Raw genomic sequence first — 12,423 nt, forward strand, 5'->3', positions numbered from 1 at the left:
AACACTTCCTCCACTGCTTCTACCTCCTTCATCTCCTTCAGGACAGCTATCCATCAAAAATAAAACCAATCACAGTAGTAATAATATCCCTTAATTAGCCCCTAAAGTAATAATGTCCAACATCCTGCTCCCATATGTATTCAATTCAGGACTTCACATATCTCATTCCTGGCCCCTTGTGGTGGTTCATTCCTGGCCACTTGTGGTGTCTTTCCTGGCCCCTTGTGGTATCTTTTTCCTGGCCCCTTGCAGTGTTCCATTCCTAGCCCCTTGTGGGGTCCCATTCATGGCCCCTTGTGTTCTCCCATTCCTGGTCCAATATGTCTTCATACTTCCCCCATATGTTCTCCCATCCTGCCACCGTGTGATTCCATCCTGTCACCATGTGACACCGTCATGCCCCCATGTCTCTCTATCCTGCCCCCATGCCTCTTCATTCTGCCCCATGTAGTCTCTATTTTGCCCCATGTAGTCTCTATCCTTCCCCATATGTTCTCCCATTCTGCCCCATGAGTCTCCATCCTGCCCCATGTAGTATTTATTCTGCCCTTATATAATCTCCGTTCTATCCCTATATAGTCTCCATTCTTCCCCATGTAGTCTCCACTCTGCCCCAATGTAGTCTCCATTCTACCCCCATGTGACTCCATTTTGCCCCATGTCGTCTCCATTATACCTCATATGATCTCCTATCCTGCCCCCGTATTGCATAGATACAAAAAAAATGCTTCCCCTTACCTGGCCACGGTCCAACGGCGTCGTCTTCCTTCATCCATCTGTTGCATGGACGAGCCACCATATGACAGTGACGTCATACTACAGCAACGTTCTCGCCGACGTCAGCTGTTAGACTGTGATTGGCTGGTGACTGTTAATTATTATTGTTCGTGAAGCATCCTGTACGATAATAGATTGCAACTGAAAGTGCATCAGAGGATGCCATTAGTGTACCAACAGAATCCAACCCCCCTCTGCTCACCGTACCCCATACGCCATTAAGGAAAGTAGTGCCCTGTTAGCAGCATTGTGTATACTAATTAGTACATATACAAATTATAAACTTACCGGCTATGTAACTTACATCCTTTCCTTACTTAGATTAAATAAAAGATCTGAACACTAAATTGTGTTAGCATTTTATTCCAGTAAAGAAGTAGAAAATATCTCTCAATAAATTATACATTACATATACATTACATATGAGCTGCACAAGGTTTACAAGTGATTACATCAAAAACACATTTCTTTTCTTAGGGATCATTTAATATTCCACATAGTATTATAGAGTTAGACTTCTTGTGTTTTATGAAAAAATAGAAGGGATGATCACACTTTACTTGTTCACCAGGAAAGCTGCGAACAGACATGACAGATGCTGTACTACTGGCAGCCTCAGTTCCTTTTTCATTGAGCTCTAGGACTGTTTGGTGATACACCTCAGACACAAACATATCACTTTGCTTTGTCATTCCTGAGAAATCTGCTTTGGTCTGACTGAACGCATCCGAAATTCCAAGAGATGAAAGAATTCTTTTCATGGAGAAGCTTTTCTCTATTCTGAACTTTGGCAGATATACTAAGACATTCATCATCTTCATTTCCGAACTGTCCATCAATTTGTTTACTTCTTCCACAGACATTGCTTTTACCTGGATCAAAAATAAATAGTAAAATTATGTACAAGACTAAATCTTTCCTCAAGTAAACTCAAATTGAAGATGTAATATGGCACATGTGAATTTAGTGAGCACACTTAACTGTGGCAAAAAAATTGCAGCTCTACCTCCCACTCTGGGGTTCTCTGGTCATGATGCCCCAAGTACAGGGCACATGTTACCTAAGACAAAGTGCCTACTTAAAGTCATGCATGGTGCACCCTGACCCTTCACATTCATTAATAACAAATATTTTTTTTTCTGCAAGGTGAGATCACCAAAGCTCACCCATTAGTGACACCAAATTTGTTAGTTCTACTTATGTTTTATTACTTTTGTACAAAATACAGTGGGTATGGAAAGTATTCAGACCCCTTTAAATTTTTCACTCTTTGTTTCATTGCAGCCATTTGGTAAATTCAAAACAGTTCATTTTTTTCTCATTAATGTACACTCTGCACCCCATTTTTAATGAAAAAAAAACAGAAATGCAGATATTTTTACAAATTTATTAAAAAAGAAAAACTGACATATCACATGGTCATATTCAGACCCTTTGCACAGTATTGAGTAGAAGCACCTTTTTGAGCTAGTACAGCCATGAGTTTTCTTGGGAATGATGAACAAGTTTTTCACACCTGGATTTAGGGTTCCCCTGCCATTCTTCCTTACCGATCCTCTCCAGTTCTGTCAGGTTGGATGGTGAACGTTGGTGGACAGCCATTTTCAGGTCTCTCCAGAGATGCTCAATTGGGTTTAGGTCAGGGCTCTGGCTGGGCCAGTCAAGAATGGTCACAGAGTTGTCCTGAAGCCACTCCTTTGTTATTTTAGCTGTGTGCTTAGGGTCATTGTCTTCCTTACTGATCCTCTCCAGTTCCATCCGGTTGGATGGTGAACGTTGGTGGACACTCATTTTCAGGTCTCTCCAGAGATGCTCAATTGGGTTTAGGTCAGGGCTCTGGCTGGGCCAGTCAAGAATGGTCACATAGATGTTCTGAATCCACTTCTTTGTTATTTTAGCTGTGTGCTTAGGGTCATTGTCTTGTTGGAAGGTGAACCTTTGGCCACGTCTGAGGTCCAGAGCACTTTGGAAGAGGTTTTCATCCAGGATATCATCTAGGATATCTTTGCACTTGGCCGCATTCATGTTTCCTTCAATTTCAACTTGTCATCCTGTCCCTGTAGCTGAAAAACACCCCCACAGCATGATGCTGCCCCCACCATGTTTCATTTTTGGGATTGTATTGGGCAGGTGATGAGCAGTGCCTGCTTTTCTCCACACATACCGCTTAGAATTATCACCAAAAAGTTCTATTTTTGTCTCAGCAGACCAGAGAATCTTATTTCCCATAGTCTTGGAGTCCTTCGTGTGTTTTTTTTTAGCAAACTCTATGCGGGCTTTCATACGTCTTGCACTGAGGATGTAAGGGGTGTGCCAGGCTCACGTGGTGCTCCCCTCCCTTTTTCTCATGTTGGGATTGTATTGTTCATGTATTGTATGCTGCTATGTATATATGTGTATGTTGTGTAAAAAAGGGAAATGCAGTTATAGGAATAGCCACTAGAGGGGGGCATATTGGAAATAGAAATCTAGTATAACAAATAGTTAATTTAGGAGGGGCCTACTGTGGGTAAGCCAGGAGTATTTAGTAACTGGAGTTAGTAGGGCCAGGGAGCCCAGACAGTCCTGTAGCCAACAATGTAATTTTTCTTGACATTAATTTAGGATGAAGACACAACTTATTGTATATAAAATATAGTGTATATAAAATACACTGCAGTACTTATATGTTATAGTGCATCATCCTAGCCTATTTAATGGGCTTTTTAACATTGTAGAATCAGGGCCCTTTTTTAAGATTTTCAGCAACCAACTAGCAATCCATGATCATTTTGAAATGGTGGTGATGGACCTACAATGGGAGTGCTTTCGCTTTGTTAAACTGTTGGAATCAGAGCCACAATACAATGGTAGCTCAACTACATATTACAGCCGACCAATTTTTTTGATGACATGAACACAACGCCTGTCACTCTGTCATCCCAGGACTGTATACATACATCCTCATGTATCATTTTTCTTCTGTTATAAACTTGCACACCCGTTAATAAAGGTGCAAATTTTCCCTTCAATGGAACTCTTTGGGCAAGGATATTTTTTGATTGGCCATCATCGACCTCTGAGAAGTTCTATGGTATATGCCCAGATGGTTGAAGATGAAATTTGGAAAAAGGGGCATTACTTTAGAATATAGTGGCAAAGAAGAAAAAATATGATTCAGAATAAATGGAGCATTGAAGGACGTACTTAGCTTAGATTTTAAAAAATCCAGTTGAAAGTCATCTTTAAGGGATTAATGTAATTAAACCTTAATACTTTAAGACAAATAGAGTCTGTTCAGCTTCTTTAGAATACAGCTGTATTGGCTTAATATATTACCATAAAAGCTGCAATGAGCATGTATACACATATAATCTACCTTAGAGGGTAGATGGTATGTAAATAATGATGAGCGAGCATGCTCGGTAATGCTTGGTGCTTGCCCAAGCATCGCAGTGCTCGCCGAGTGGTGAGCATTCCTGGGGTTGCTCGGCAGGAGTTTGAGTCACCACCCTGCATGTTTGGTGCTCTTTGGAGCCCCAATCAACATGCAGGGATTGTCTGCCATGCACTGTAATGCTGCAGCCATATTGGTTGTGGCATTACAGTGATTGGCTGGCCGCACAGTGTCATCAGGTCTATATCAGATCTGGCGCCGCCCTGCTCGTCCCATTAAGCTCTGGGCTTGGCAGTGTAGGAAGAGTTTCTGCAGAGATTGGGACAGAATATAAGTTAGTGTGGGTATACCATAATTGAATACACAAATCCAGCTAAACCAGCAGTCTTTCTGAGGAATAATTACGGGGTATTTAGATATCAGTGCTAGGTAGGCAAGCAGTGTATGTGGCTATGTATACACTGCTCAAAAAAATAAAGGGAACACTTAAACAGAATATAACTCCAAGTAAATCAAACTTCTGTGAAATCAAACTGTCCACTTAGGAAGCAACACTGATTGACAATCAATTTCAGATGCTGTTGTGCAAATGGAATAGACAACAGATGGAAATTATTGGCAATTATCAAGACACACTCAATAAATGAGTGGTTCTGCAGGTGGGGACCACAGAACACATCTCAGTACCAATGCTTTCTGGCTGATGTTTTGGCCACTTTTGAATGTTGGTTGTGCTTTCACACTCGTGGTAGCACGAGATGGACTCTACAACCCACACAAGTGGCTCAGGTAGTGCAGCTCATCCAGGATGGCACAGCAATGCGAGGAGTGGCAAGAAGGTTTGCAGTGTCTGACAGCATAGTGTCCAGAGGCTGGAGGCACTACCAGGAGACAGGCCAATACACCAGGTGATGTGGAGGGGGCCGTAGGAGGGAAGCAACCTCCACCTTTGTGCAAGGAGGAACAGGAGGTGCACTGCCAGAGCCCTGCAAAATGACCTCCAGCAGGCCACAAATGTGCATGTGTCTGCACAAACTGTTAGAAACCGACTCCATGAGGATGGCCTGAGGGCCCAAAGTCCACAGATGAGGGTTGTGCTCACAGCCCAACACTGTGCAGGACACTTGGCATTTGCCACAGAGCACCAGGATTGGCAAATTCACCGCTGGCGCCCTGTGCTCTTCACAGATGAAAACAGGCTCACACTGAGCACATGTGACAGATGTGACAGAGGCTGGAAATGTTGTGTTGAGGGCGATCTGTTGCCTGCAAAATCATTCAGCACGACCGGTTTGGCAGTGGGTCAGTAATAGTGTGGGGTGGCATTTCTTTGGAGGGCCGCTCAGCCCTCCATGAGCACGCCAGAGGTAGTCTGACTGCCATTAGGTTCTGAGATGAGATCCTCAGACCCCTTGTAAGACCATATGCTGGAGCGGTTGGCCCTGGGTTCCTCCTAATGCGGGACAATGCCACACCTCATGTGGCTGGGGTGTGTCAGCAGTTCCTGCAAGATAAAGGCATTGAAGCTATGGACTGGCCCGCCTGTTCCCGAGACCTGAATCCGATTGAGCACATCTGCGACATCATTTCTCGCTCCATCCACCAACTTCACGTTGCACCACAGACTGTACAGGAATTGGCGGATGCTTTAGTCCAGGTCTGGGAGGAGATCCCTCAGGAGACCATCCACCACCTCATCAGGATCATGACCAGGCGTTGTACAGTAGGGAGGTCATACAGGCACGTGGAGGTCACACACAATACTGAGCCTCATTTTGACTTGTTTTAAGGACATTACATTCCACTTTAATTTTGTGTGTGGCTCCAAATCCAGGCCTCCATTGGTTAATAAATTTGATTTCCATTGATGATTTTTGTGTGATGATTTTGTTGTCAGCGCATTCAACGTTGTACAGAACAAAGTATTCAATGAGAATATTTCATTCATTCAGATCTAGGATGTGTTATTTGATTGTTCCCTTTATTTTTTGAGCAGCGTATATCAGTGTTAGGCATGCAGGCAGTGTATGTGGCATACTTCATTCCATTACAGTCTGATGCTGCTGCCTATTACAGATATTTACCATATATACATAGCTCCAGGTATCAGTGGCCAGGAATAATTTGTTTTGCATTTTAATCCTGATTATATCATCAAAAGCAATCCAGAGCACATGTTTTTTTTTCTCCATTTGCTTGTTGGCACTGCAGAATACATCCAGATCCTTTCCATAGCACAGCGTGAATATCCAGCTATTTTAAACAGGAGTTTGGCCGTCACAGCGATCACATCTGAGTGCTCAGAAAATACTGCCATTTTTGTGGTACTGTAAAATTTTGTTGGAGTGTCTTATACAAGTTCTTAACACCAGTTTGTTGAAAAAAAAATATTTACCTACAAGGCAGATATTTTACACTGGGTTTTGTCCGCCACATGGATCACATACCATGGAGCTCAAAATTGTGCCATTTCAGGCCTCCATTGAATCTTTTTTGCTGTGTCTTAGCCTAGTTATTGATACCATTTTGCTGCAAAAGAAATACAGGCCAGATATTTTAACCCCTTAAGCCCCAAGGGTGGTTTGCACGTTAATGACCGGGCCATTTTTTACAATTCTGACCACTGTCCCTTTATGAGGTAATAACTCTGAAACGCTTCCATGGATCCTGGTAATTCTGACATTGTTTTCTCGTAACATATTGTACTTTATGATAGTGGTAAAATTTCATTCAAATAACTTGCGTTTATTTGTGAAAAAAACAGGAATTTGGCAAAAATTTTGAAAATTTCGCAATTTTCCAACTTTGAATTTTTATGCCCTTAAATCACAGAGATATGGCACACAAAAAACTTGATAAGTAACATTTCCCACATGTTTACTTTACATCAGCACAATTTTGGAACCAAATTTTTTTTTTTTTGTTAGGAAGTTATGAGGGTTAAAAATTTACCAGCGATTTCTCATTTTTGCAACACCATTTAATTTTTAAGGACCACATCACATTTGAAGCCACTTTGAGGGGTCTATATGATAGAAAATACCCAAAAGTGACACCATTCTAAAAAATGCACCCCTTAAGGTGCTCAAAACCACATTCAAAAAGTTTATTAACCTTTTAGGTACGTCACAGGAATTTTTTGAATATTTTAAAAAAAAATGAACATTTTTCACAAAAAAATTACTTCAGGTTCAATTTTTTTTTATTTTACCAAGGGCAACAGGAGAAATTGGACTGCAAAATTTATTGTGCAATTTGTCCTGAGTACGCTGATACCTGATATGTGGGGGGGAACCACTGTTTCGGCACATGGCTGAGCTCAGAAGGGAAGGACCGCCGTTTGACTTTTTCAATGCAAAATTGTCTGGAATTCAGATCGGACACCATGTCACGTTTGGAGAGCCCCTGATGTACCTAAACAGTGGAAACCCACCACAAGTGACCCCTTTTAGGAAACTAGACCCCCCAAGGAACTTATCTAGATATGTGGTGAGAACTTTGAACCCACAAGGGCTTCACAGAAGTTTATAACATACAGCCGTACAATTAAAAAAACATATTTTTTCCACAAAAATGATCTTTTCACCCCCAATTTTTATTTTCCCAAGGGTAACAGGACCCTAAAAGTTATTGTGCAATTTGTCCTGAGTACACTGATACCCCACATGTGGGGGTAAACCACTATTTGGGCACATGGCAGAGCTCGGAAGGGAAGCACCGCCATTTGACGTTTTTGGCTGGAATTGAGATCGGACACCATGTCGCGATTGGAAAGCCCCTGACGTACCAAAACAGTGTAAACCCCCCACAAATGACACCATTTTGGAAACTAGACCCCCCAAGGAACTTATCTAGATGTGTGGTGAGAACTTTGAACCCCCAAGGGCTTCACAGAAGTTTATAACATACAGCCGTACAATTTAAAAAATCATTTTTTTTCCTCAAAAATGATCTTTTCACCCTCAATTCTTATTTTTCCAAGGGTAACAGGACCCTAAAAGTTATTGTGCAATTTGTCGTGAGTACGCTGATACCCCATATGTGGGGGTAGACCACTATTTGGGCGCATGGCAGAGCTCGGAAGGGAAGCAGCGCCATTTGACATTTTTGGCTGGAATTGAGATCGGACACCATGTCGCGTTTGGAGAGCCCCTGATGTACCAAAACAGTAGAAACCCCACACAAATGACACCATTTTGGAAACTAGACCCCCCAAGGAACTTATCTAGATGTGTGGTGAGCACTTTGACCCCTCCAGTGCTTCACAGAAGTTTATAACACCCGGGTGTGAAAATAAAAAAATCGAATTTTTTCCACAAACATGATCTTTCAGTCACTAATTTTTTTATTTTCCCAAGGGTAACAGGAGAAATTGGACACCAAAAGTTGTTGTCCAATTTGTCCTGAGTACGCTGACACCCCATATGTGGGAGAAAACTACTGTATGGGCACACGTCGGGGCTCGAAATGGAAGTAGTGACGTCTTGGAATGCAGACTTTGATGGAAAGGTCTGCGGGTGTCATGTTGCCTTTGGAGAGCCCCTAATGTACCTAAACAGTGGAAACCCTCCACAAATGACCCCATTTTGGAAACTATACCCCCTAAGGAACTTATCCAGATGTTTGGTGAGCAGTTTGAACCCCTAAGTGCGTCACAGAAGTTTATAACGCCCGGGCGTGAATATAAAAAGATCATTTTTCTCCACAAAAATGATATTTTTGCCCCCAATTTTTTATTTTCCTAAGGGTAACAGGAGGGACGAGTTGATGTTTTTATTGGTATCATTTTCGGGCACGTGACATTTTTTGATTGCTTTTTATTCCGATTTTTTGGATGCAGAATGAACAAAAACCAGCGCTTCATGAATTTCTTTTGGGGGGGTGCGTTTACAACGTTCCGCGTGCGATAAAATTGATAAAGCGGCTTTATTCTTCAGGTCAGTACGATTACAGCGATACCTCATTTAGGTCTTTTTTTATGTTTTGTCGGTTTTATGCAATGAAAACTATTTTATATAAAAAAATTATTATTTTTGCATCGCTTTATTCTGCGATCTATAACTTTTTTATTTTTTTGTTGATGATGCTGTATGGTGGCTCATTTTTTGCGGGACAAGATGGCGTTTTCAGCGGTACCATGGATATTTATATGCGTCTTTTTGATCGCGCGTTATTGCACATTTGTTCGGCGGTATGATAATAAATCATTATTTTTTGCTTCGTTTTTTATTTTTATTTTTTAAGGGGTTCGCTAAAGGGGTTAACTAATGGGACAGTTTTATAGGGCAGGTTGTTACAGACACGGCGATACCAAATATGTGTACCTTTATTGTTTTTTTTCTTTTATTTCCAAAAAATGAATTTATTGGGGGAATATTTTTATTTTTTCTAATTTATTTGGCGATTTTTTAAAAATTATTTTAACACTTTTTTTTTAACTTTATTACATTGTCCCAGGTGGCACATCACTGTCCTGTGACAGAGCGCTGATCTGTCACATCACAGATCACTGTGACAGATCAGCGATCTGTCACAGGCACTGCTGCAGACTTCCTCATGCCTGCGCTTTGCAGGCACTGAGGAAGCCGGCTCCCTGCAGGCCCCCGAAGGCCCCCGTCGCCATCTTGGATGCGGGGCCTGCAGGGTAGGAGCCCCCTGCAGCAGCGCTTCACATTGCGCTGCCGTGGGGGGCTCAGGGAAGCACAGAGGGAGCCCCCTCCCTGCCGATGCTTCCCTTTAACCCCGGGTACACCGCGATCGTGTTTGATCGCGGTGTACAAGGGGTTAACGTGTTGGGGGCGGTCCGTGACCTCCCCTGACACATTGTGTCGGGGGTCAGCTGTGATAATCAGCTGACACCCGGCCGCGATCAGCGGCGCTCACCACGTGGGCGCCACTGATCGCTATGACATACTATCCCATCCCTGGGAATTAAGTCCCAGGGCACATGGACGGGATAGTACGTCTCATGGCAGAAAGGGGTTAAAATGGGGAATCTGCGTGACAGGCATTACATATCATTGCACTCAAAATATTGCAATTTCAGCCCTCCATTGAATATTTTTTGCTGTGTCTTAACCTAGTTATTGACACCAGTTTGCTGCCAAAAAAAATACAGGACAGATATTTTAAAGTAGGGTATCTTTGTCACATGCCTCACATATCAGTGTGCTCAAAATTGTGGCATTTGAGGGTTCCATAGAATTTTATTTTGCTGTGTCTTAGCCTAGTTAGTGACCCTATTTTGCTGTAAACAAATACAAGCCAGATATTTTAAAGTGGGGTATCTCTGTTACATGCCTCATCTATCTGTTGGCTAAAAATTGAACTGTTCTTGCTGTGTCTTAGCCTAGTTATTGACACTATTTTGCAGTAAAAAAATACAGGACAGATATTTTAATGTGGGGTATCTCTGTCAAACACCTCATCTATCTGTGGGCTAAAAATTGTGACATTTGACACTATTTTGCTATAAAAAAATACAGGCCAGATATTTTAAAGTGGGATATCTCCGTCACACGCCTCATCGATCTATAGGCTAAAAATTGTGGCATTTGAGGCCTCCATTGAACTTGTTTTGCTGTGTCTTACCTAGTTATTGACACCAGTTTGCTGAAAAAAAATTGTTAGCGACAGGCCAGAAATTTTAAACTGTGCTTTTCCCGCACACAGATCACATATAAGTTCTCTCCAAATTCAGTCATTTGTAGTGAACGTGTAAAATATTGTACTCCATTTAAAATGGGCAAGGCGCGTGACAAGGGACAGGGAAGTGGACGTGATGGTGATGGTTTATGCAGAGGCCGAGGCTGTGGGCAAGCTGAAAATGGGCCACAACCAACACCCACATCTTTTCGCTCTACCTTCCTGTCCGAATTACTAGTGCACACCATAACTGAACCCAGAGCTGTGTCAAAAGGTTGTTTGTTGTGAGTTCATTTTCCCCTTCGTCACTGAGGTCTGGTGAACTCCCTATTCTGGTAAAGGAAGGTAATGAGCCTGATTATCAGGCACCTGAGACTAATGATGATGACTGGCTGAGTGGAGTCACGGACTGGATATAAGGCTGCCGACGCCCTTCTGCCCTGCGGGTGATTTCTCTGTGGACTTCTAGGAAACCAGTCTGATTCCTGCTCCTCTAAAGCTAAGTTTTCTGCTTTGCCTTTTAGCATTTGTGTTTTGTTTTTGTTTGCCTTGCTTTTCTGGATTCTGCCATTCCCTGCTGGGGTGAGCTGATTCTCCTTTTGCCTGTTGCTCTGTCTTCAGAATATTCCTGAGTACTGACATAGTCTTTTTGAAGCCTAGCGTCTTCAGGGCCTTTTTCACTGTCAGTCTGTTGGCTCTTATTTTCATAGGGTTTTTCACGGATTGCAGACAGCAGCCTTCCTGTCCTTTCCTATCTAGTTAGCTTGGGCCCCGTCTTTGCTCAGTCTATCTTTCTGTCTGTGTTTTGTTTTTTCTTCTTGCTTCACCGTCATTATATGTGGGGGGCTGCCTTTTGCTTTGGGGTCTGCTCTGGGGCAGTTTAGATTTCCCTTTCTGTCTTTAGGCTATTTAATTCTCCGGCTGTGATCGAGGGGTCTAGGGCATCGTAGGAAACCCCCACGGCTACTGCTAGTTGTGTTGATAGGTTCAGGGGTCTGCAATCCGATAGCTGCCAACCTCTCTGGTTTTCTGGACTTAGCTAGCATTTCTGTTTTTGCCTCCTACGGTGACTCAATCATAACAGTTGTTGGTTGGATAGTGGATAAGGCTTCCTGTCACTTTGCCACAACCACTCTGTCTTCCACACGGTCAAGTCTGAGTAGCCGTGAGTTTGGACCGCATATTCGTCACCCAGATCCTCCTTCCTCCCACCATGCCAAGTGCCCAGAGACAACTGATCCCACACTTGGACACTTTGAAGAGCTGTTCATTTTTCCATTTAGAGATTTGGGCCTCTGTCCCGGTCCACTTGAAGCAGGGCAAGAGAAGATCTAATGTAGCGATGCCCAAATATTTGAGCAGCCAAGCTCACACGAAGGCAACGGTGGGAACATGTCACAAGAGGTGGACCATGATGAGACACAATTGCCAGAAAGTCAGGAGGAGAACCGGGTGCATGCAGGGCATGAGGGCATGCAGAGCGAGGACTGCAGCACACAGAGGGAGGGAGGAGTAGCACCCCAACAGGCAGGTAGAAGCAATGTGGTGGCCGCAGACAGAATGGGGCAACCATTCCTCATAACGCCAACACCACCAAAGTTGGCAGTACAAATGTTAGGTCTTCC

The 12,423-nt window shown here is 42.9% G+C and overlaps 1 protein-coding gene across 2 annotated transcripts in view; it reads right to left on the reverse strand.

Annotated features, from left to right (window-relative positions):
- Nucleotides 1-1,124: 1,124 nt before the first annotated feature.
- Nucleotides 1,125-12,423, reverse strand: part of LOC141052855 (serpin B8-like) — a 53,675-nt gene continuing 42,376 nt past the window's right edge. For both annotated transcript variants that reach the window (XM_073550163.1, XM_073550162.1), the window contains one exon: nucleotides 1,125-1,649. In XM_073550163.1, coding sequence (XP_073406264.1) covers nucleotides 1,251-1,649 — 399 coding nt within the window. In that variant the 3' untranslated portion in view covers nucleotides 1,125-1,250. The remainder of the gene's footprint in view (nucleotides 1,650-12,423) is intronic.

Source organism: Dendrobates tinctorius, unplaced genomic scaffold (genome assembly GCF_039654945.1).
Source record: "Dendrobates tinctorius isolate UK_male_01 unplaced genomic scaffold, ASM3965494v1 ptg000163l, whole genome shotgun sequence".
In the NCBI taxonomy this organism is placed as follows: Eukaryota; Metazoa; Chordata; class Amphibia; order Anura; family Dendrobatidae; genus Dendrobates; species Dendrobates tinctorius.